Source organism: Hermetia illucens, chromosome 1 (genome assembly GCF_905115235.1).
Source record: "Hermetia illucens chromosome 1, iHerIll2.2.curated.20191125, whole genome shotgun sequence".
Classification (NCBI taxonomy): Eukaryota; Metazoa; Arthropoda; class Insecta; order Diptera; family Stratiomyidae; genus Hermetia; species Hermetia illucens.
This window is the reverse complement of record NC_051849.1, coordinates 105,911,762-105,938,766: the sequence shown is the minus strand read 5'-3', so window position 1 is coordinate 105,938,766 and position 27,005 is coordinate 105,911,762. Positions and strand designations below refer to the sequence as shown.

The window sequence follows — 27,005 nt, the reverse complement described above, 5'->3', positions numbered from 1 at the left end:
AGCAACATTAAATCGTAATTAGAGTCGCATCTAGAATCGGAATCTGATAAATAGAGTTGTGATTCGCTTGTAGTCGGATCAGCCATTCTTTTAGTTTTCGTCTGTCGTTCATAATCGCTATAAGTTAATTGTCAAAGATTTTTAAAATGAATAACCTCATCTGCTGATAGCAGCGCTCAAGTTCATTTTCATTTTAATTTTTTTTTAAATGTTGACGAACTGTCAATTATTGAATTTTACGATAATGTTTACAATTCAAAAACAATTTTTGGCCATGAGAGTTCACTATCGCACAAGGAAGTACGCCACATATGCGCATTATAAGTATGTATGTATCTATGAATAAATCAAACCAAAATATTAATTATTTCAACCAGATTTTACTGTGGCGACTTTTCCGTTCGGGGTGTGTCTCCACGGAGATTTGCTTTGGGAATTTTTTCGAATTGCATTCATCCGAGTGCAAGCATGACGCCAGTTTAATTGAATTAGTGCATTCGCTTTATCAATTTATTCAATTTTCGCCGGCATAACATTAATTATTCCGACCTTTAATGTCATTTTAAATACAAAACCAAATGCGAATGTTTACCAATATACGAAAAATATGAAAGAAATCTGAAAGACGACGCTGGTCTAGACCAATTCAATAAGAAATGAGAAAGCAAACAAAAAACCATACAATGTCCGCGTTTCGCATCATCAAATTTCATGATCACTTCTTCAGGCGCGGGAGTGAATCTTATCTTCACATGTAGATGACCCCACAACAAAATTATCAAACAAACGAAAACAAAGAGTCGTTATTTTGAGTTATTTCAAATTAAATGCCACCTACACACCCCGTATGAATGGTCTATGGTCTTATCTTAAACTGACGTTGTTTACTTAGAATTTTCCAACACTAACCCCGTAAGTAGGTAGAGTTTTCAATTCATTAAAATCGATTGTGCGTGCATTTGGTCCACCATATCAACGTAACAATTATTTAAATCATCAACTCTAAATTGTTTCAATGAAAGTAATGTGGGGTAGTGCAGGACAAAACATTACGAATTACATTTGTTTTTTCATTACAGCAAATGTAATAAAAAAAAATTCCAATTCTTTTAGTTGAGCGCAATCCTATATATTGACGTGGGACCGGTCGTTAGCCCAAAGTCAAATAATTTTACTGCCTGCCCTCTACGCAGGCTAGTCGAATCAACCGACGAATTTCGGCTTCAACCTAACAATCACCTTAAGGGCTTGTTTGGCATATCGTCAAAACCTGGTGCTTTGCTGTTTCTCTATCTGCTGGAGACCTCTAATGTAAAACAAAACATTGTGAAAATTACCTTGTTTTTTTTTGTCCTTGCGCTGCGCTTTAAGCGACCAAGGCTTCCGCCATGCACGCCTCCGTTACACGCCCCGCTTTTTCATGTTCGGCCCGGATCTTTTTGATTGCGGAGGTCACGGTGCATCAATTTGCCTCCGATTCAGTATCCCCCGATTGCTGATTTTCAGAGAGTCCTCTAGGCTCCTCCTCTGTGGACAGTAGAATATGTCATTTTCCGGGTCTTCAAAGTGTGGGTCCGACCTTTCTGCGAATCATCTCACCGCTGTTCCGCAGGAGTTTGGATACGCCTCCGCGCAAAGTTCTTTAAAGCATTTTTGCTTGCTGGCGCTTACAACTTGTTTAAACTTACCTTGAAGGTTCGCATGCACTTCGCGTTTCTCTCCGAACTCTAGTCTTCCTCTAGCTCGTTGGCAGATCCTTCTTGTTCGAAAGCATGCAGCTCGCGATTTTCTCGTTCCACCAATTGCTTGGTAGCCTATTTGCGGGGATTCGTTCCCTGGTATTCTTTCATTATGCGTCTCATCATTTGTGCTACCTTTTCTGAAGCTGCACCATGGGGATTGAAATGTCCCAATAGCATCTCTATTAATGCATCCGCTTCAAACATGTCCACGAACCAGCCGATCAAAAGTGAAATTGCCTGGTGGTCGCTATGAATATAGGGCTTATTGACAAACCAGACCATTCTCCTCGTCTATGTGGTCCTCACATATGTCAAATCGACTATTGAACCCGAGCCTGCCCCTGGAAAGGTCCATTTTCCACTGTTTGCAAACGCCAACTTTGGATATATCATATGGCCTCGAGCAAAATAGTCGTAGTTCGGCTACTCCAATCCACGGTCCACGAGTCTAAATCACCTGTTGCGATTTTGGCGTTTCGATTTCTGGCATCCGCGACTAGTACTCCCAGCATTTTTGCGTATTATGTCATCGTCGGGATTGGTGGAGCAGAGCAACTGAATATGTGAATATCAACTATTTTCCCACGAATCTGATTTCCGAAAACCTTTTGGATGGCTTGATTTCCGCACGCTGTTATTGAGGCCTTGCCATACCCATATAGTTGCGATAAGGCCCGCTGATTATGACCATTTTAACTATCTTCTCATAAAGAGGTCTAGCGCTGCTTTGTAATGATTGAGGTTGATTTATATCGACTTCACTTTTTAATTGCATCTAAGGCTTTCCTATATACTGGGCATCTGCTGCTGCCTGCGACATGCCGTCAGTCGATGACTTTTTTCATTTTGGAAAGCATTCATTCAGGGTTAGCTTCGCACTTCCTGAATATATGAATTTTTTCCCACATTCCCTGTACTTCTTTGACCAATTACAGTCAGTGGTGCATTTCTCCGCTTTGTGCCCGAATTCAAGGTATCAAAAGCAAGATCTCGGCACACCTGTTCTTTGAGTTGGTAAACGACACAGTTTATTTTCACTTTACCAATTACCAACTATAGTTGCTGTTTGCGTGCCTCTATATGCCTTGCGAATTCTTTGAAACCGAGTGGTGCGGACTCTTTTTCCAGAGCCTCGCGGATATCCTCCACAGTCGTGAATTCATCAATGTTTCTATATTGTATCACAATCTTCTACTTTTCAGACGTCTCTCCCCCTGAAAGCTTCTCCACCTTGCCGAGGAAATTTTCAGCCACCTCGCTCAGAGACTTCTTCAGCTCCATTATCAAATCTCCGCTTTTGGGGATGTGTGATTTCGTTGACGCTTTCTCCAAGTTCTGGAAATGTTTTGACCTTCCCGCGAACATCGGCGTATATTATGTCATCTTTTTAAGATTCGGACAGCAATCTTATTTTGCTTGTTGTTTTTTTTCCCGCGAACCCTGGTCCATGCTTCCTCGATTCCATTTTTTGGGCTGTACCTTTCTTGAGTTCATTTTAGCCGCACCGCTGTTTCAATAATTTTAGTTATTTTGATCAAAGAATCGTTCACTTTCTCTCTATTCCTCTTTTCAAACCTACCGCCCTTCGGATTTTGTGGGATGAAAAATTTATAGGACAAACGGTTTTGCCCAGGGCAGAGGCAACTCGTCAGACGCTGCCTCACCTCTACCCAGACAGCAGCGTGACCGTGAGTGGCATCAGGTGGAAAACGCTCCTTTATATATTTGGAAAAACACGCCAAGAATTATATCCAATAGAAACCAATAGTTTGAGCCTGAGCTGGCTAAAGCTAAATTATTTGTTTAGGATAAGTGAGGGATCCTAAGTCCACAACCACTTGTTGTTGGACCGGACCAAATGGAGAGCAATTTACTCCGACGTCTCTTTGGTCCGCGAATCCCTCGTTTGGGGCATGGCACCCAAACATTAAAAAATTTACTGGACAAAACGTTTCGTCCAGGACACTTATCCTAAACAATTAATTTAGTTTTAGCGAGTTCAGGTTCAAACTATTGGTTTCTATTGGATATAATTCGCACCCTTGCTGTGTTTTTCCAAATATATAAAGGAGCGTTTTCCATCTAATGCCACTCACGGTCACGTTGCTCCCAGGGTAGAGGTGAGGCAACGTCCGACGAGTTGGCTCTGCCCTGGACGAAACCGTTTGTCCTATTCCAGCAATTCCATTATTTTCTCCCGAGTAGGGCGAACGATGATTTGTCCGTATTCGGACACTGTTCTTCTGCTTGTTTTTGCCACAGTGCGCTTTCGTATTTGTTAGCTTTCCGGGAGCTTCTCTGATTTTCATCCATCATCAACGTTGGTTCCGAGGAGATTGGACGATCATCGAGTCTCTTGTAAATGGTTTAAGCGATAGCTGCTTTGGCAGTTTCTGACTAGGTGTAATCACCCCACTGTGAGTTAATGAATGTCTAGTCTGTGATGCATCTTTCTGCGTCTTTGAAACAGGTGCTCTTGGGTTTTCTCAGACATGGCAGTACCTATTGAAATCGAAATTTGGTGGAAAGGTGGAAACTGTAAACCTCCGCGCAAGCGGTGAGTAACATCAATCTAAATTGAGTTTAGGGTACAAGGACCATACCTGCAAAAGGGGGCGGGGGGTTTATTTTTTTCACCAATATAAGGGTGTCAAATGAACTGTCTCGATCTTAACCCGGTATAAGTTCTGATATTAACCGTAAAAGGAGAAGTGTGCCTGGAAAGTGATCGTTTCCTTCACGGTCCCATTTTCGGAAGATATAAAACCGAAAAATCTGAAAAACATCATGAAGCCGCGATATCCGTCACACCAACATCTGCTCAAATAAAGCTAATAATTGTAATTGGTTGCATACCCTCCATAAGTACACCCTAGAATCCTGAAGTTTTGCAGTAGCGTAGGTTATAACATAACACATGGTCTTGGAAGGGGGTTGGTGTAAATTACATTACTAACACTTATAATAGATCAAAGTTGTAACTTCTGTGCAAACTTACTGTCATATAAAGTGAACATTTACACATTTACATTACGAGCTAGAAAAAAAGTTATGCAGGTTTTTTTTATGACCTTCTTCTAATGGAATCTATACCATATCGTTCGATCCACCACAAGATTTTTCCCTTAACAACTGCAAGATCCTCGGAAGCAAAGAAAGCAAAAATGTTGCTGGTGAGATTTCTGAGCACGTAATTTTCAATTGGATTACCTACATATACCCCGCAAATTACTATTTGGCGCCTACTGTCAACTAACCATTGGGCGTTATTTTTTAGAAACTACCAGAAAAAAGGCAGTGATTTCAAATAGTGAAAATTATGGGAACCTAACGTTACATTTTCCATCAAATTTACAAGCTTATACTTTCTGTTCGTTAGACGCTCCCCATACCGGTAGAAGCTAACTAACGAAGAAGAAAGAATTTTCGTGGCCGCCAGAAGATAGGACTTTAAGAGTAGAGTTTAGGTCGATAACCGAAAAACATTCGCAGTGGAAACATGTTGGTCTGTCTCTTTCCTTCCTTGTTAAAAATTTAAACTCGCATTATCAATGTTTATTTTAAACTGGCAATAAAAGAATCTGTTACATTTGATTCACAAGAAAATGTAAATCCGGTGCTCTTAATCTTTATTAATATTTTATTTGAAACCTTTGCTCAGATTGAGGCGATTGTCAATGTCATTCAATACGCAGTAAAAACTTGTTGCGGAGGTCAAAACTTTAGCTATTTTGGTCATGTTTTGTTAAGGGGAATGAACATTTTAACCCTTTAACGGTTACAGGTACGCATTCATACCACTTTTGGCATAACAACATTAGACAGCTAACAAATATATAATCTCCTCAGAGATTTAGGTCGTTATTTACTTATTCCCGGAATCATTAAAATTCACACCTTTTCTTCTGGAATTGTTTTCCTTGATCTTTAAAGATTTTTTGTAAAAGGAAACCTTATTTAAATCAGCTTAACAGGCTGCACCAATTAAATGGAGAATTGGTGGATATATGGAAAATGTGAAATCATACGCAAGCAGTGAGTGATATAAATTTGTGTGGTGTTCAAAGGGGGTCTCCCCATATATGCAAAGGTGTAACGTGGAAATGTTTTTCTCTGAATGTACCTGCATGGGGTATTAAATGAATGGTTTCAATTAGTGCCCTTTCAAACGGAACGAATGAAATGTACAAACTTCAAGTGAGACAGGACTAACCTAACCTAATCTACCAGCCACAAAACTCTAAAGAACTTCAATGAAATCTAGGCATCCCATTATATATCTGCTCAAATAAACTTAATAATAATATATTGCCAGACATTATTTCTCTACTCTACTCCTATAGTCTATATTACTGCAAATTCTTATAATCCATCAAATTGTGTTATAATCAGATTATAAGCACTGAAAAAGGGGGCAACTAGCTCCTGAAATATCGATATTTTCAATTAAATAGACTAGGGTTATTCCCGATAAGAAAAAAGTCGCGAAACCGGACGCTGTGCGCTCCAGGATGGAAGTTTTTATGTGTTGTTTACATAAACAAATTTGAAAGCGCACTTGTCCTGTTTCTACATAGCTCGTAATGTTTATGCATTCAGTTTGTGAGACCATTAACTTTAGTATGACACCGACTTTCAAGGTCTTAGAATGCAATATATTTGCACAAAAAACTTTGATCATTATAGTGTTTCCTGTTCACTCCTCGGTGGAGTATAGGACATCCACACGGTCAGATTGTGCTTCAGTTTCACTATCATCACAGTTAACGCTGGGCAAGTGATAAGCTCATAGATGCGTAGCAAAAATGAGACGATGACACCCATGACGACTTGTACTTGAAACCAGGGCAGCGAGATTGGGAGGCTAAGGCTCTACTTCCTAAACTATTGCGCTACCTATTATTATTATGCTTTATAGCATAGCCGTAATTACTGCTGATGATTCTAGGATATACTTAAAACAATTATGGTAATATAGATACTAATATTAACTTTATTTGAACAGATGTAGGTGTGGAGAGTATTTTGAGGTCCAGCTACCATTTTTGTTTCCGATATTTGGGTGGGTAGTTCCTGAGAACGGGTCCTTGAAGGAGCTGATCCTTTTCCGACCCCTGCAACCATTGTGTAAACTAATATCGGTTTTGGAATGCACTAATCTAGACCTTTCAGTTGACACCCCACACGAATATACTTAGTAAAAAAAATTTTACGCCACTATTTTGCATGTATGCTATGTTACTCACTGCATACAATGGGATACACTTTGAGGCCTAGATTTTGCACAGGTGTACCATTATGAACTTATTCAAATTTTTCGGTTGGATTGGTTAAAAAGCAGACACGTTTCGGGGCTCACGTTTTGAGCCCTCCCTCCCCGGTATTTCAACAAATGTCAGAAGTAACCAATTATGGAAAGTACCAACCATTGCAGAGGGGAGCACTCCATTAAACTCTGTAGAAAGTGACACAACTTACTATATATAAAGGGATTAGCACATTCTAATAATGTTTTGTTTTACACAGAATCTTAACAATCTTTTCATTTCATTCAAACACTGAGGACAAATGAAATTATCAACGCCAAAAACCATAGCAATATACTACTATTAATTAAATTTGAGAAGATATCGATATGGAGAATAGTCTGCGTGGACACTGTATAGAGGCAACTTAAGGATTATTTTCGGATTTTTCGATTGGGGAGTGTCTGAGAATGATCACTTTCCTGCCTCTGCACTCTCCGTCTTTCCAGCAAAAGTTAAGATTAAGACTGCGTTCGGAAAGTAATAATCGAGACGTTTCATCTGATACCCAACATGGCTAAATTCGGCGAATTTTTTTTGTATGCATGCCGCCCTCTCACCAAATTTCTTCTCATTCGGTATAGCTGTTTCCGCGAGAGTAACGCGTGACAGACAGACGGGCAGACAAACCGACAGACACTTTGAAAACTTTGAACTTTGAATCAACTATTGTTTTAGATAGCTGAGTAGTTCGAACACAAGGCTGTCATACGGAAGGCCGCGATTGTAGGATAGTAGGTTGGTGATAGTTGGATTTGTATCGTAATTTGACGTCGGATACCAGTCGACTCAGCTGCGAATGAGTACCTGAGGTCAATCAGGTTAATAATCTCGGATGAGTGCAATGCTGGCCAGATTGCCTATAGCAGGTACTATAATCCTGTAATGTACCGTTACATTAACGATTATTATTATTATTATTTTAGAAACAAAACCTTAAAAAAGGCTGAGGAAAAGTGGCTTCTTCATATATTGAACTTTACAATTTCACTTCTATGCCCATTATTTTCGTTAATTATGATGACAGCATCGAATTTCGCACGAAATTGATAAATTTGGACTGCTAAAGCGATCAATTTCAACAAGTTGGTAATATGATATTGTTAAGTTTATTTGGGCAGATATCGAATTGGGACATATTTTGAAGCCTAGATATCAATATAAATACATCACCCTGATTTTTTTTTCAGATTTTCGGGTTGTGTAGTTCCGAAAATGTTTTTAATTTCCTGCATTTTTACCCCTCACTCACTCATTTTGCGATTTACAACTAAACTAAAACCTGTTCGTGAAAATACTATTTGAACCTTTTCATTCGATATCCCACACGGGTATATTAGGTAGAAAAAAATCATACAAAACGTACACACTGTCTATATCGCACAGTATCTCATTCTCCTTCCTTAGGGACAATCTTACAAGGGAGTGCAATTGATAATATGTTATATCTCCGACTCCATGGGGAGCTGGGAGCGTTGCAGGAAATACGTTGGACGAGGACCGGTTTCCTGGAGAAGAGCCACTACACCATGTATTAAACTGGCAATCTCGTAAACCATGTGCTCGGAGTAGGTTCCTTAGTCAGCTAAAAAATAAAACCTGCTGTTATCGGCTTTGAAAGGTTATGCAATTGCAAGCCGAATTTAGAAATATAAGCCTCATAAACGTTCACGCCACTACAGAGGAGACTGGAGAGTCGGAGAAGGTTACCTTCTACGAGGCAGTTGAGCTCCTCGAAGCCTCTCCCAAGTATGATATTAAAATCATAAACGATGTCGAATGGTCTTGAAGTTGATCCTGCTGCTTTTATCTGGCCTCGCACATTGGTCAGGTTCATCCTAGTCAGTCTTATTAATTTAATGTCAGAACATATAACGGACCAATATGGACTCGGATTACAATCTCCTTGGCATAGTGCTCCGGGCTCGAATTACAACACCACCCAGAATCCCATGTGACAATCAGGTGAGAGTGAATACTGTGGCCATCCACAACACAGCCTTCCGTAAGACCTATAAGGGGGAAATAGATGCTGCTATAACCACACCTAACAGGTCTCCTGGAGATGAAGCATCAACAAACGATCTTCACAACCACCTGAAGAGCGTTACCATTGATGTATATTCGGCCCAAGTCAGAAGAAAAGTCGGAACGGCTGGTTTGACGATGAATATGAGTTAACAATGGAACGAAAGAATGCTGCACACCGAGTTTCTGAGAACGGTGGAATGCTGCATACCGAGTAATATTGCATTCTCAAAGAACGCGGGCACGCGCAGAGATCTACCAAAAACTCCGTCGAGCGGAGAAGCGACTTCACAGACGGAAAAGGAAGTAGGGGAGAACCAACAAGTCTGTGACCTCAAAAAGTATAGGGAGTAGCCACTCCACGCGCGCAAGTTTTACCAACAAGTCAGGAGGATGAAGCATTATACCCCGCGATGCTCATCCTTCCGAGACAACGAGGAAGTCTGATTTCCGACAGAATGGGCATATTGGAGCGATGGGTTGAGAATTTTGGTGAACTTCTCAACAGCCAAAATATCGGTGAGTTGGATGTCCGATCAACTGAAAACGACGGACAAGTGCTGCCACCACCAAGCATATAAAAAACAATTTGTGCAATGCATAGGCTTAAAAACCATAAGTCGCGGGAGCCGATAGAATTACAGCCAAATTGGTTAAATATGGAGGCGACCAACTACATCAAGAATTGATGAACTAATGCTCAAGGTGTGGGACTGCAAATCAGTGCCTGACGACTGGCATTATCTGTCTCATACATAAAAAGGGAGATATCACGCAGTGCAAGAATTATAAAGGTGTCACTTTACTGAGTACTATCTATAAGATATTCTCCGCCATCTTGCTAACCTGGATAGCCCCATACGCCCAGAACATCATTGGTCCATACAAAAGAGACTTCACTCCAGGCAAATCAGCATCACATCAGATTTTCTCTCTGCGGCAAGCGATGGAAAAACTGTTGGAATGTGGACATCAGTTGCATCTTTTCATCGTCTTTAAAGCCGCCTACGACAGCATAGCCATGGTAAAACTGTACACGACCATGAGAGAATTCGGTATCCAGACGAAATTGATAAGGCTGACTAGGCTGACTCTGATCAATGTGTGAGGCCAGATCAAAGCAGCAGGATCACTCTGGAGACCATTCGACCTCAACAGCGGTCTAAGACAAGGGGATTCCTTATCATGCGTCCTCTTCAACCTGGCCCTGGAGAAAGTGATTTACGATGCACATGTAAATGTGAGAGGCAGCATCCTTTTGAAGTCCACCCAACTACTTCATCCAGATCGAGCAGGCGGCTCATGATCTTGGGCTGCACATCAACAAAGCCAGGAAAAAGTACATGGTGGCATCGTCAGCGACAAAAAGCAAAGAACGAACCACATTGAATCGCACTGGTCAAACGGAAACAGTAAAGACAGGAGATTACAACTTGGAGACCGTTGAAAATTTATTTTATCTAGGGTAGAAAATCACAACCGATAACAGCTATGACGATGAAATCCGCGCACGGTTGTTGGCTGCCAATAGACCCTATTTCAGTTTACAAAAACTGTTTCGCTAGAAACGTCTCACTATAGGGTCAAAGCTTTTATTATGATCTTGCCAGTCCTTATGTGTTCCTCGGAAACCTGGGTTCTTATCAAAGAAAATTGCGAACTCTTGGCCACTTCGAGAGAAAAACCCTCCGAAGAATTTTTGATACCCTTCATGAGGATGGATGATTCCGTAGCCTACATAACAACAACAAATCTTTGAGCTATACGACAACCGTCCGGTTGTGGATAAAACCCGGTTCAACAGGTTGCGGTGGGCGGGTCATTTAGTCTGCGTGGATGAGAATGATCTAGCCCGACAAGTCTATAAGAACAATATGTATGGTAGAAAAAAAAACAAGGCAGACCCTGCCTGAGATGGAAGGATGGCATAGATCAGGGCGCCTGACAGCTTTTAGAGATATCGAATTGGTGGACCTCGGCGCAACACCGGGGTGTCTGAAGTTCCTTATGAAGGCAGGCCTAGACCGGATACCGGTTTTTGCGCTGTTGATGATGATGAATATTTCCTATTTTCACTCGTTTTAACACGCCTTAGATTTTCCAATATACTCCTTTCAATTTCCTAATTCCCAACCAGACATTTATATTCAAAATTTAATGTTTAAAATGATTAATTTCATTTAAATCCATTTCCCTTTTAACAAATTTTCATTTCTATATAGCAAAAATGTATCGAACCATGCAAAAATTTTATGTAATTTTTCCTTCTGCTGCGCTGATTTGGAATTTGAAATTCAATCGCGGGGTCAACAGAATCAAGAATTAGAGGGATACCGACCAGCTGATGAAGTTGGGAAAGTTGATCAGTTGGATTTGGCGGGGAGTTCCTTCTTGGCTTGGGTAGAGTAAAATATGATGGAGCATTCAAAGATCGGTCTAAGATGGATGGACCTTCTTGGTCAATTTCACTAACTTTCTTTTGTTTCTTTTAAGTTTTGGGGTAGCTCCCCGGTTCTGGTCAATTTCGATTTTGTCATTACAATTCTACCTCTGCATGTATGAGGGGCTCGTTTTAAGCTCCATGTTAATTTATGCTATTCATGTATGCGTGGGAGGAAACTGCATGTGACAGACAGGCAGACAGTAAATCGATTTTAATAACTTTTTGTTTCACACAAAACCTTAAAAATATATTTCGTTGTTGTTGCATACATTCCACAAATTGCTATTTTTTAAAATTTTCCCAACTTCTCCTACCTTTTTGACCAACCCCTTATCCTGAAGACGAAAGTGCAAATATAGTTGTGTTTAGATCATGTGCAGTTATGGCCGAACTAGAACTAACGGGATCGGCTGCCAAATAGAATTTCGGCATCATTAAAAAAAAAAATTAAATTTTAAAAAAGTCCTCATTCTCTTACCTAAAATATGAAAAAAAAGAGTTAATGTCAACGTTCTAATATTCCTGAGGGAAATGAGGAACAATTTTGAAAAACGTGGTTCCGAGATAAACGCCTTTAAAGTTCCCGAAGACGACTTTGTTAACTTTAAACAACTGTTTTTTGTGGGCTCAGCGTCAATTATTTCAGTCAGAAGACGTTATACAGAAGTGCGCCTAGACAATGAACTAATGCAACTCCTTGTATTCTTCGGTGTACTCGGCTAAGTCCCCAAGAGCATAATTACCTTTCTTTTCGGAGAATAACAGCAATGACTACTTACTACTGTGCCACAGGAAATATAGCATTTTCGTGTTTAAGGTTTCGTGTAAAAAAAACCTTATTAAAGTCGGTTTACTGTCCGTCTATCCGTCTGCCTGAATGCTGGTTCGTCTATCACAGAAGCTGTTATTCCTATTGATACGAAATTTGGTACGGACCTGTGAATCCCATTGCATGCAGTGAGTAACATAGCTCCACGCCCATATATTCAAAAGAGGATTGTGCATTTTTCCACTGAGTATAGCTGTACGATTTTGTTATTGCAGACTTGTATGAAATTTCCTGACTTGCCTTCAAAAGAAAACTACAGCGAGTTTGACTTCAAATTTCCATGGATGATTCTTGAGGCTATATTCTGTCGAAGCAGTAAACAAAAAAGTACAAAAAATAAAATAAACACAACCTGCTTTTAAGGTTTTATTTAAATCGATTTACTGTCTGGCTGTCTATCTGTCGCACAGACTCAGAAACAATTAAACCTATTGACATGAAATCTGCTAGAAAGGAGAGAATTGTGAGCCCTTACGCATGCGTTGAATTATTGCTGAACGTTGAACTTAAGGGCGTTTCTAAGACACTTAAAGGAGGGGTACAAAATTTCTTTTCACCGAGTATAGCCAGGTGGATGATACGCCACCTGCTTTTGGTCTTTCCATGCTTTCCGAACCAGGTATTAGTTTGTGGCGGGTCCGAAAGGGATGAATTGCTTCAAGGATCCATTCCCGGAAAATATGTAGCGCAAAAATCTAAAAAAGTTAGGCCACTCCAAGCATATGAAATTGAAGCCCGAAATACCCTGCGTTGCGATGTCTGTTCAAAAAAAGTTAATATGTAATAATATTTTATTGTTTCTTGAAAGTTTCCCGCCAACTTCTGGCTTCTTTCTTCTGATTTGTGTAAGGATTCTGGTTCCCTTTTCGTTTATTTCTCGGCCAACTTCTTTTGCTGCTTCATCAAGCTTGACCGGAGTTTTCTACGCCCTCCCATTCTATTTTGCGAGGATGTTTATATCATTGGCATAGCCCAACATCTGGGATAATTTATACAGTAGCGTACAACTCAAATTCACTGGCATAAAATTGATAGACAAGGGGTAGCTTCCTCCAAACTACAATTTTTAGTTTTAAATGTAAATAGATATTTCGGGAGGGGCTTACCCCCTTCATGAGTACAACGCTATCAGTAGCTATTTCCCATATTTGCACTGAATCAAATACTAATTTAAGGCGACGATTGAAGATCACAGCCACTGACAGTGATAGTGACTATTTCATTAGGATCGGGCGTCAAAAAATCTAATCGTTCTACTTTTCGACAAGTTACTCGACATCATTTTGGCTAGAGACGCTAGAAAAACATCATCTGCATAAAGTAGTGTATAGGACGCTGGATGTTGGATGCCCTGTGTGTCAATGTCCGTAACACAGGACAGAGGAGGAGGACTGGTGAGAAAGCGATAAACACCGACGGCGATACGAAGCGGTCTTGATGAACTTTACTTTTCGGGTCGCGGCAGAGCAATTTAACCTAGCAAATGAGTTCTTCTGGTACTAGGTGTCACCGCAGAACATACCAGAATACCGTTCTTGTCTATAATGTAACAGTAGCGCGTTCGTTCCGGCTTTTGACAAGTCAATATAGATCTCGCTCGCCGTCCCGATTGTCCAATTTATAGTAAAGGACTTTGTAATGCTCCGCTCGGATAACACCGATAACATCCTTTGCTTCCCAGTTGGCATTCTTGTAAATCTACCAGCGTTTTATCGGCGAAAAACTTATGGTTGTGAGAGAGAAGCGTTTCTTTGCGCGGAACTTTATTAGGAATTCCTGATTCTAAAGCCAAGCATCAGGTTTGATGAATCACTTTCGAGGATTGCATAAGCTGCTCGCCGGATCATGTTTTTAACTTAGTTCCACCATTCTTCTACACTCGCAATGGTGAAAAAATGATCGCATAAGTGAGACCATTCCCTCTTTTTCTCACGAAATCGCCATTTAATGCGTGGCGGGCCATGGCGTTCTTCACGCTGTTTTATCGATGGGTTGGTTTGCAACATAGCAATGAAAGGCCGGTGATGAGGTGCGATGGTCTCATAAGGAACAGCTTGGCAATCAGTGACGGTGGTAAAATGTTGGCGTTTTATGAGAATATAGTCGACTTGCTTTTTACTGTTCATGTCCTTTAATGGACCACGTATTCACAAGTGCAAGATCATGAGTGTCCGCAAAATCGACTAAACGTTTGCCACCTTCATTGCATGCTCCAAAACCTTTCGCCGCTTGCGCCTGTTGCCATCTTTGCAATGACGATATGGTCATCAACAGGCACGTAATAGGTCTTCGTATCGAGAAGTTGCCAGAACATGTCTTCCGCGGCATCAAGTCGGTTTGTCTGTGGTGCATATCCAGTGAAGAAGTGTTCAGCTGATCGACTTCTTTAATTGCATCACGGAAACCGCCTGAGATGGCAATATCAACGCGGTATTGAATGTGCAGACTACCAAAATAGACAAGATTGAAGGCATTTTCACCGCGTTCGCGTTCTATGTCGCAGCTTTGGCACCATACTATTAGGATTCTTGTAGAGCGCAAATATCAAACCGCCTTTTCAAAGAGCTCTTGAGAATTCCTCTTTCTTTCCAGCGAGTGCGCCAATATTTAGCATGATGACACGTATTTGTTATGTTCAGACTTATTTACTTACATCCTGACACCGTCCATGCGTCAAAAACTCTTGCCCACTGTTCGGTAGGACCGGGGCCCGTCATGCCGCGTCGACGGAGGTTAGCACCTTAGCATTTGTCCGAGGCTTTGAATATCTCAACACGATTATTTTTATTTTGTTTTTAAAGACATTGAATCCATTTGTTGTCCCAGATCTGTCCCCAAGGGAAACCAGATCAGGATTTAGCTTCGGCGAATAATTCCAACTATACTTTATTTCCCTGATCTCAGCATTTTATTTTTGTTTGACTGAGGTAGTACGAAAAATACGTTCCCTCAAACCCTCCTCTTTTATCTGGATTTGGGGCCAGCATACTATGTAAATAACATGGCGGTTTGCTGTCTGTCCCTCTCTTTTTTTCTTGTTTTGAAGAAGCACACTGTCCCGGATACGATAGAACCCCCTCCCCCCTCGCTCAGTGGAACCACCACAAGATACCACATCACTGGGCGGAATTAGCTCATTCAAGCTCTCCTATCTTCTATTCGCTGCGTAAGTAACCGCGCTCTGCTTTTCACAGTTTGCTCTGAACGGATTCGACCATGGAGTTGACGAATTCCGATCCTTCTAATATGCAAACTTCCTCCGCACCAAGTTTTGTGATACTGCCAACTTCTTTAGAGTTGCCTCCAGGTCTCCCTTTTCTCCAACGATCCTAAATACATGCCCTGGGTCCCCTGTGACTCCATCGCAGTTTGGACAATCGTTTGTGGTGTCCAGTTTAAATCGGGAGAAACAAGGTAAAATTAAAGTTGATCTTAGCGTGACACATCTCCAACCACTATTTGATGACATGGGAACCTGCCTGTACACTGACCCTTGCCGATCATTCCTGACGCTCTTGCCATCTATTTACAGATTTCTTCCTGACGGAGTTCTGCGTGAGCGATAAAGGAGAAATGAACCTGCCGTTATATATGTTTGTCATCTCATCTGCCAGGATATCAATCGGAATCATTCTCGAGATGACCAAGGCGGCATCATCTGAGATAGTTCTGACTACAACCTAAGCGCTGTCCTCTTGTAGACTGCACCTAGTTTGTTAGTGTTAATAGAGATCGCCAATGCCTTTCCTGGCACTGGAGTATACAGCAACATCGAGTTCAGCTGTGATATAGGCAGAATACCAACTTCGTCTGAGATTCCCGTATTATGTTCCAACTGGCCGAATTGAATGCATTTTTACGTGCTGGGTTACTATCACTCAATAAATGCTGGTATTACGCTTTCTATGAATTGCATCTCTGGTCAAGCCAGTAACCACTTTGGTGGCATCAATGGTTGATCTGGCTTTGCGGAAACTATACTTTCAAACTGAGAGGCTTCCTTGGCTCTCAACAATCGGAAGTAGTCTACTGTAGATTACTCAATCTAGAATTTTGCTAACAGGGTCCAGAGATATATAGGTCTGGAGCAGATTAGCTCACCTGGAGCTTTACCAGTCCTAGAAGGCAGTACTAACTTCTGCCGCTTTCATGCCACAGGAAATGCACTCTCGGACATGCAAGCTTCGAACAACGCAGCGAACATGTTGTGTCTGGAATTTACTGCAATCTTAAGGGTTATATCTGTCATAACATCCGGGGTTGAAGCTTTGTTATCTCCTATTCTCCCGGAGATATCTAGCAGTATGTCTCAGGTGGCTAGTGGAATTGGCGATCCATTTAAAGTTCGCCGGAAGCTTTCAGTGCCCGCTTCTGAAGAGAGCTCCTCAAAGCATTCCCTCTAGCTCCGTTAGATGGCCAGCTTAGGGTGCGCTTTCTGAGTCGCTTTCCTGGCTTGGTGGCAGGCTGATCGGAGGTTCGTCAATTCAATATACTACCAGTAGTTATATCTTCAACTTGGGAAGGAGCACTTCCTAGTCAACGATACACCGTGCCACGTAGACATCGAAAGCTTTTGCAGACCAGCCTGACATCTTCCTCGATTTCACGTATAATGGCTGTGGCTGTGGCTCTACCCAAAGCAAAGAGAAGATTGCTTGGTTGTTGTTGCGGTGTAGCCCTCGCGGACCCACCAGGACATACCATGCAAAAGTGCTGAGCGGACAAAGGTTAAGTCAACGATTTAGTCAGAACCACTTTGCGAAAGGTTTTTAAATTATCTTCGTTGAGCCGAATTACATCCTACTGCGCAAATGCACCTAATAGAATGCTATCCCTTGCAGTTGCTTCACTGCTGCACCACTCAAGGGCCCAAGCATTGAAGTCGCCTGCAATCATGCTTGGACTACGTTCCCTTGCATCAAGCATTTCCTCGAATTCAGACAGTGTCAGACCTGATGGGGCGTGGCAGCTATACACATATATCCCGTGTATTTTTACCCAAACAAAGACGTAGGCAGTTTAACTCACAATGGATTGTGTGACCTGTAAACTGCACTCGAATCTGTAATCTTCTCGCTGATCATGACAATTCACATCACAGATTCAAAAATGGTCTGCTATAGTCAATCCAATGGGATTCTGTAATGATTGAGATTTATTTGAATAAACCTTATTTTTCATTGGAGTCAGTGCCTTCCTTAATTCCGGGCATTTATCACTTCCGGCAATATGCAGAATATCTCGTCCCACATTTCCTTCGCGTAATAGACATTTGGGCCCCTATTACATTTTTCCGGCTCAGATATGAGGAGCCCGAAGCGTGGCTCTTTCGAATCTTTCTGACGTTTCTGCCCAGATCTTTGAGGTCGTGGTCAGTTTTGACATTTCGTTCGAACCCCTTCTTCTTCAAATTTCAAACACTTGTAGCATTAGATATCACGGTGACCAAGTTGTCCATCACCGAGACCCTGCGGTACAGGGATAACTAAGACCGTGAGCCCACTTGCTCACTCGCAAAAGCCACCGATGCAGGGGTTCTGAGCTCCTGCACCGTACGTTTCTTCTCTTTATGCCTTCCCATAGCTAGACCATGCACAGTCACAGAAGAAAGTACATGCACGCACAGGCACTCCTGGCTGCCTGCCCGTCTGTCTGTCATGTGCACTTTTCTCAGAAACGGTTATTAACACGAAATTTACGCAGTGGATTGCATGGTTCCACGTTAAATTTACCGGGGGAAAAGGTCAATGCACCTAAAAGAAAGGTACAGTTTTCACCGAATATAGCCATGTGGGGTATCAAACGAAAAGCCTCGATTAGTATTTTTGGAAGCTAGTATTACTTTCGATATTGGTTGCACCAAACTTCATGTAGAGTTTCCTACTATTATTAACAGAGTTTTAGTAGGTAGGCTTTGCCCCTTCCGAGTCAAATCACTATTCCCTAACAGATAAAATTTTAGTATCACATCGAATTTAATATCGGGTATATTCACCGTATATACACTACTTCTTCTTTTTCTTCAGCCTTTGTCCCGTTCACAAGCGGGGTCGGCTCGTCGTGATCGGTTTCGTCATTTGGCTCTATCGAATGCCTAATTTCGGTGCAATCTCGAGGCTTTTAAATCCCCATCCAGCGTATCAAGCCACCGTTGTTTAGGCCTGCCTTTTGGTCGTTTACCATCGACTTCGATGTTCAGACTAATCTTGGCAAGTGAATTCTCGTTGGCACGAATTGCGTGACCATACCATCAAAGACGCCACTCTCGCAACTTTTCCACGATCCCCATAACGATCGCGGATATCCTCATTTCGGATGTGATCAAAACGTGTCACGCCACTAGTCCAACGTAACATCTTCATCTCCATTACCGCAAGACGCCGTTCATTGTCTTTTATAGTTGGCCAACACTCAGAACCATAGAAAGTGACAGGAGGGACAACATTGCGGTAAATTTTCGATTTGAGACATTCGTTGATACGTCAATCACAAAGAATACCAGGTGTGGAACGCCACTTCATCCAGGTTGCGTTAATGCGTGAAGCAATTCCATAACGCAGTTCTCCATTGGCTGATAGCGCTGATCCGAGGTATTTAAATCGCTCAGTTCTGGGCAGATCACTGCCGCTAACAGTGATTGTGCCTGTTTCATGGGGATCGGTCGTCAGAAATTCAGTTTTGTTCAAATTCAATCTGAGACATGGTTGCATAAGCCAACCATTCAATTTTTGGACAAGTTGCTCGAGATCATTTTTGCTATCAGATGCCAGGAAAACATCATCTGCGTAAAGCAGTGTGTATGGCACTGGACGTTGATTGTCCCGTGTGACGATGTACATAACAAGAACAAAGAGATGTGGTGAGAGGGCGTTTCCTTGATAAACACCAACAGAGGCACGAAGCGGTTTGGATACACCCGCCATACTTCGAACTTTATTTTTCGGATCGTGGTAGAACAATTGAACCCAGCGCACGAGTTCTTCTGGAACTAAATGTGTTCGTAAAGCATCATCTGGTAAGATGAGTTTATGTGGCACACGGTTAGACGCTTTCTCTATATCCAGAAAGTATGTTCGTGTTGTGTATTGTGTCAGTAGTTTCGCAGTTTTTGACAAATTCGACTTAATTCGCGACTATTTCGCAAATACTGTTGTCAAGAATGCATTCAAAAATCTTGATGGTATGGGAAAGTAACCGGATCGGACGGTAATTAGAACATCGTGCTGGATTACCTTTCTTTCCATATTGGAACAGTGGTACTTTCTTGCCAGTTAGACGGTGTTCTTCCTTCCCGAATAACTCGATTAAAGAATTCACTGAGATACAGTGTTGAGTCCTAGCTCTTCGCTTTCCAGAGCTCAGATGCAATGTCGTCAGGTACTGTGGTTTTCCCCGATTTCATTCGTTTTATTGCCTCCTCGACTTCAGTTGCGCTGACAGTTAAGTCCTTGGGGGTTTTACGCGAGCACCTGTCATGACGACTTAATCCTACGGTCTTCTTAAGACACGGATTGATTTTGTGACCACAATCAGAGCCCCGCTGAGACAAGCAACAACGGTGGGTGCAAGAATTACCTAAATCTCTACCGAACTATGGAGTACGGCACCCATGTTGATACGTAACACCACGTCGAGGCCCGAAGGTCTCTTCTCGCTTGAGCACAACCACGACCACCATGAAACTCCCACTAGGGGGCCAACCGCAAATAACCGAGCTGTCCTCACATACAAAAGGAGTTCACCCGAAGTATGTGAGTCCAGGGGCTTTCCCGGTTCCCATGGTACCAGTATACCCCTGGTAAGGTTTCGTGACCAATTTGCCACTTCAGATGAGTCCCCGTGCAGACTCGGGTCTGGTCGCCCTGATTAGGCCTTTGGAGCATTCGCCTACTGAATCACGGCCGGCAAAGCAAAGTGATTACAGCGTCTCCCGGTGCCACCACTATGGAGGTTCTCCTCGGCCACTTGATTTTGGTTTGGCCGATAGGGTTGCCGCCCCATCTTCCTTGCCGCCACCTCTGAGCACCGAGTTGTGCTGACAGTGAAGTTCTCGGTGTTTAACTTAGGTACCTGTCTTGAGACTTAATCCTACGGCCCTCTTCAGGCACGGATTGATTTTGTGACCACAATCAGAGCCCCGCTGAGACAAACACAACGGTACCAGTGCATGGCTTAGCATTTATACTGGTGGATGCAAGACCTACCTAAATCTCTACCGAACTATGGAGTACGGCACCCGTGTTGATACGCAACACCACGTCGAGGCCCGGAGGTCTCTTTTCGCTTGAGCACAACCACAGCCCCCATGAAACTCCCACAAGGGGGCCAACCGCAACCAACCGAGCTGTACTCAGATACGACAGGAATTCTCCTGAAGTATAAGAGTCCAGCGGCTACCTCGGTTCCCATGGGACCAGTATACCCCTGGTAAGGTTTCGTGACCGAAGCCACTTCAGATGAGTCCCCGTGCAGACTCGGGTTTGATCGCCCTTGCTGGGCTTTGGAGCATTCGCCTACTGCATCACGGCCGGCAAGCCAATGCGATACAGCGGTTCCCGGTGCCACCACGTGGAGATTCTCCTCGGCCACTTGGTTTTGGTTCAGACGACAGAGTTGCCGCCCCGTCTTCCTCACCGCCACCTCTGACCACCCAGTTGCGCTGACAGTGAAGCCCATAGTGTTTTACGTAGGCACCTGTCGTGAGACTTAATCCTGCGCTGACACGAAAGTCCTGGGAGGTTTAACGTGAGTGCCTGCCGTGAAGGCTTAATCCCACGGTCCTCTTCGGACACGGATTGATTTTGGGACTACAATCAGAGCCCCGCCATGCAAGCACAGCGGTCCTGGTTTATACTGAGTGCAGGCTCAGCATTCATACCAGTGGATGCGGGGCCTATCTAACGTACGGCGCCCGAGTTGTAAAACGCAGCTCTACGCGTGAGCTCCGGGGAGCTCTGCCCGCGATGTAGGCACAACCATAACCACCATGAAACTCCCACTAGGGGGCCAACCGCAAATAACCGGGCCGAGAGCACATCCTCCAGTATTTCTCCTGGAGCATATGCTCTCAGAGGGCCATCCCGGTTCCCATGGTACCAGATAACCTCCGGTGAGGCTTCGTGATGAGTTCCTTGCAGACTCGGGTCTGATCGCCCTCCTCGAGTACGTGGGAATCCTGCGCTGACAGGTGGAACTGGTCCAAATGTCGGCAATGATTGTGGAAGTTGAGGATGAGCGAATTCTTCATCTGAAATCTACTCGAAGTATTCTCGCCATCTATCCGTTGCGGCTCGACGGTTGGTAAGCAAGGTGTCGTTCTTGTCATTAACGCAACAGAAGTGTTCGATATCCTGTGTACGTTCGTTACGGCTTTTAGCAAGTCGATAGGTCTCTCTCGCCGTCCCGAGTGTTCAATTTATCGTAAAGATTTTTGTAATGGATTGCTCGGGTGACAGCGACCGCTTTCTTTGCTTCCCGGTTGGCATTCTTATAAATTTACCAATTAGCAGGTGTTTTATCGTCGAGAAATTTGGGGTAGAGGCGTTTCTTTTCACGGACCTTCATTTCAACATCATCATTCCAAAGCCAAGTATCTCAGTTGATGTACCGCTTACAGGGCTTGGTGGCCCCGAGGGTTGCAGAGACCGCTTTCTGGATAGTGTCTTTCATTTGGTTCCACGATTCTTCCACATTCGTAATGGTGGGCTTCGTATGAGTGAGATCGTTTGTTCTTTCTTCTCACCAAATCGCCACCATTTGATGCGCCGCGAGCCAGTGCTTTCCTCGCGCTGTTTTATCGGTGGTTTAATTCGCAGGACGGCAATCAACGGCCGATGTTGAGGTGCGATGGTTTCATAGGTCTCATGTCGGCGTCTTATGAGAATATAATCGATTTGCGTTTTACTGTTCCCACTAGGGAAGTTGAGACAATCGTTTGATGAACCATATATTCATAAGTACAAGGTCATGGGTGTCCGCTAAATCGATTATACGCTCGCCACCCTCATTGCCCGTTCCGAACTCCTTTCTTCCATGGCCCAGTTACCGTCTGCCTTTTCACCCACATGACCATTAAGGTCGCCGGCAATAATAATATAGTTGTCAGCAGGCACGTGACAAGTCTTTTCATCGAGAAGTTGCCAGAGGACATCTTTCTCGGCATCAGGTCGACCTGTCTGTGGTGCGTACGCAGTGAAGAAATGAATAGTGCGATCAGCTGATATAATGGTGAGCTTCATCAGCCGATCACCAAATCGTTCGACTTCTTTAATGGCATGACGAAAACCATCTGAGATGGCAATGCCAACACCATATTGAGTGTGTGGGGTACTAAAATAGAGAAATGTATACCCATTTTTACCGCGTTCGCATTCAATGTCGCAGCTTTTGGCACCAGACCATCGGGTTTCTTGCAGAGCGCAGATATCAATGCACCTTTTCCGAAGGGCTCTTGCGAGTTCCTCCGTCTTTCCAGTTAGAGTACCAACATCTAGTCTGCAGACACGTATTTGTTTTGTTTGTTTTGTTCGGACTAACTTGCTTACGTCCTGACGTCGAGCATGCGTCAAGAACCCTTGCCCGTTTCTCGACCGGACCGGGGCCCGTCCTGCCGCGTCGACTGAAGTGGACGCCCTAGTAATTCTCCGAGGCTTGTGACTCGATCCGATCATCATGTTTGTAACGACATTGTATGCATTTTCTTGGCCGGCCTATCGCGGGACCTGTCACCAAGAGAGATCAGGTAGGATTTAGCATAGCGGAATAACTCTGACTATACTCTATTTATCTCTCTCCCTGATCTCAGCATTTTATTTTTGTCTTACTGAGGATAGTACAGGGTACGTTGCCTCAAACCCTCCTCCTTTACCTGGGCTTGGGACCAGCATACTATGTTAATAGCATGACGGAGTTCCATATAGACACTTGCATTTCAGTGGTTGACATGTACGGCATATACAATATATTCAGTTCCCTTTGAAGATGTACTTAAACGCCTTGCTTTACACGCGAGGCTTAGTAATCACGGGTTAATAGTAATCGCTGTTCTAGATTGATTGCGAATCGCTGAAAATATCTGTTTTAAAGCATTGGCAAGTCAATCAAAGCAAAAGTCTGAAACATTTACTATATGTGAATCTAATGTGTAGAGATGCCCCCTCTGCCCTATCATTTGTCTATGGTGGACTTTCTTATGTTAAACTGCCCCGATTTGTTGATAATTACAAAAGTTATCAATTTAATATATTTACTATCAGTCTTAATTTAACGCGCTTCGGTAAAAGTCCTCTACGCTTCTCACTACGCTAGTAGCACCTATAAAAACTCCCAGGGTCTTCTTTATAAGCCATTTTGAAGACAAAATAAGCCCATTGAAATCGAAATCGATCGATAGAGAGGTTATTGGTAAAGCGGAAAACGTAAAAATTGAAGCGGGATTAGGCGGGTGGATCGCGTGCGACGGTTTTAATCGTGTTTACATAGTGGAATAATCCTCGAATAATCTGTTTTCAAACTAATGCTGGTTTTGGTAATGCATGCAAGGAAATAGGTTAGGTGGAGCTTAAAGGAAATCAGCTGAAATCCATATAGAAAATTAACCTCTTAACTGCTGGCTGAGCAATAAAAAACAACTGTGTTAATTATAAAGTTCAAACACAAAATTTGCCTGAAAATAAAATGACTAATGGCCGCGAATTGAAAAGTGATGATTCAAACACCTTCATGCAAGGCATCGCACTCAACACAATAATAAATAAACCCCAGTGCCCAAAGGATATAAAAGAAAGCGAAAAAGGAAAAATACCTGACAAAAAGCGGAGTAGACATGACCGATATGGACTGCAAAGAAGATGTTGTAAGTTCTCAGTCAATCCTCAGTCCTATAAGACAGATTTTTTTCTGGTAGGAAGGTCAACTAGAGGCAGAAGTTTCGAATAATGAAGTCAAATATATGACATAATATTGACAGTGGGAAATATTCCTCAAGGATATCTGATAAGAGTTATTTGATACGGTTATGAATGAGGATGGAAAGAAGGAACAAATTTTCTTCACAGATAGTGTGCCTTAGCCCCGCCTGATCAATTGAGGAAATGTGGTAGTTTATGTTATTAAGTTTGTAAGTCTATTATAAACTAAAGTTGTATACAACTATATATGCATTCAATCTATTGTTCAATATTTGTGATGAATGTAAACTTATGCTTTCAGTTCCTTGATGTAGGTTTGGAGCCAGTAGGATTGCTGATCGGCTCTAAACTATCTCCTGGCATAATGCAAATAAAGTGAACAATACGACTGTTACGACTGAAGTGATACTTCAACCCAATATCTATAATGGACTTACTACTCCATTATTTGCTATTTGACATCGATATCTCGTTCTATAAAGGTCGCTGTTACAATTTGTCTTACGAGTTTTAAGGAGCACGCTTCCGAGATTAATAGAATAGCTAACGCCCACCGGGAACAATACAACACGACATTACAGATTGGCTTACGTTCACAAGAACAACACAACACGGTAGAATGTTGCGTGGTATATTTATCATACAAGCCATATATAATGAAAACCCTATTTCAGCCTCAGACAATACACAGGGAAAGGTCCCGGCAAAGAGACAAGCAGACAAATGTTTGCCTCATCTAAATATCTGTTTCAGACAAAGTCTGTTTCAGTATCCGACAAACATCTGTGTCTGAATCAGACAAATATTTCCTTCGGAATTGAACTTCTTCAACCACACAGAACGTACATACATACGTAACCAATTTCCACCTAAGTAATACACATATTCGTCCAGTTATTAAAGTCGAAAATCGGGGGCGACCTCCGACTTCTTTCTGCCAAGAGCGATTGACAAGAAATTTGGAGTGGGGAAAAATTCGTAATATCTAAAAAAAATAACACTTTCAAGGTCGAATAATATAAAATTAGTAACTTTTGGTGGAAATTGATCTGAAGCTCTTTTAAAGTGCTTGAAAAGGTCTTTAAAATGAAGTGTTCAAAAAATATTTCAATTTTCTCCATTTTCAGGTTTTGTGTGAAACAAAACCTTATTTGAATCGAGTCGATGTTTGCCTGTCCCGATTTATTCAGAAACGGCTAGACTGATTCTCACGAAAATTGGTGGGAGCATGTAGTCTGTGGATCCCTTTACATACAGCAGGTGTCGCCATTTAGTTTAAGGGAGGTTCCCTATGCATGCGAAAGGAGGGTGCAAAAAATTTTTCACAGTATGTGACCATAAGGGGTAACAAATCAAAGGACTCAATTAGTACTTTTCGATACTGGTTCCATATTTGATCTCGGGTGCAACGTAGCGGAGTGGGGGCTCAACATATGATCCTTGTAACAGTTCTTAGAACCTATCCAACCGAAAAATTTGAAAAAATCAAAGTGGTGTATCTAACGAAATCTAGGCCTCAAAATACATCCCGTACGGATATCTGCGCAAAGTAGGTTAATAATACTTATTAGCCTATTTTGGAAATTTAGGCGGAAACCCCTTAAGTTCATGCCAGAAGTACGAAATTTGGAATTGGTGTAGAAGATAACATAAGGCACAACTTTGGAGTGGAGTTTTATCACGAACCCCGTTCAGCGGAGAAACGACTTCTCAGGCGGAAAAAGGAGGGCAACAACAGCAAGGTTTCATCCCGCGCTACACCTCAATGATCATCCTACCGAGACAAAGAGGGAAGTCTGATTTCAGATAGAATGAGCATATTGTAGCGATGGCTTGAGTATTTTGATTGAACTGCTCAACAACCATAACATCGGCGATTTGGAGGTACCGACGAGTCGGTGCAATTTATCGGCTTAAAAATCATAAGTCATCACGAGCCGATGAAATTACAATCGTATTGGTTAAATATGGAGGCGACCAACTACACCAAGCGGTTCATCAACTTATGCTCAAGATGTGGGACAGCAAATCTTGAATTCCTGACGGCCGACAACGAAGCATTATTTGTTCCACACATAAAAAGGAAAATATCACACAATGCAGTAATTATAGATGTATCATGTTGCTGAGTACCATCAATAAGATATTTTCTGCTATCTTGCTAGGCCGGATATTCCCATACGCTCAGAACATCATTGGTCAATTCCAAAGAGGCTTCACTCCAAGCAAATCAGCAACAGGTTAGATTTTCCCTCTGTGGCAAACGATGAACATCAGTTGCACTATCTTTTCATCGACTTTCAAGCCACCTATGATCGCATAGCCAGGATAAAACTATACATGGCAACAAGAGAATTCACTATCCCGACGAAGTTAATAAAACTGACTGAGCTGACTCTGACCAATATGCGATGCCAGATAAAAGCAGCAGGATCACTCTGGAGACCATTCGACCTCAACAGCGGTCTAAGACAAGGGATTCCTTATCATGCGTTCTCTTTAACCTGGCCCAAAGAATTTGTGGCCCCCTACATGAGGATGAATGATTCCGTAGCTTACATAACGACGAAATCTATGAGCGATACCATGACCTTCAGGTTGTGGATAAAATTCGACTCAATAGGTTGCGGTGGGCAGGTCACTTAATCCGTATGGATGAGGATGATCCAGCCCGAAAAGTCTATAAGGGAAATATCTATGGTAGAAGAAGAAGACGAGGCAGACCCTGCCTGAGATGGAATGATGGCG

The 27,005-nt window shown here is 42.5% G+C and overlaps 1 protein-coding gene across 2 annotated transcripts in view; it reads left to right on the top strand.

Annotated features, from left to right (window-relative positions):
• The first annotated feature begins 237 nt into the window (after nucleotides 1-237).
• Nucleotides 238-27,005, top strand: part of LOC119646271 (scavenger receptor class B member 1-like) — a 66,017-nt gene continuing 39,249 nt past the window's right edge. The window contains exon 1 of one of the 2 annotated variants that reach the window (XM_038046681.1): nucleotides 238-328. Coding sequence is in view for 1 of the 2 variants with exons in the window: in XM_038046679.1 (XP_037902607.1) it covers nucleotides 24,025-24,202 (178 nt within the window). In the remaining variant the exon portion in view is untranslated. Of the gene's footprint in view, nucleotides 329-23,614; nucleotides 24,203-27,005 lie in introns of those variants that run through there. The other variant, XM_038046679.1, reaches the window with a different exon arrangement.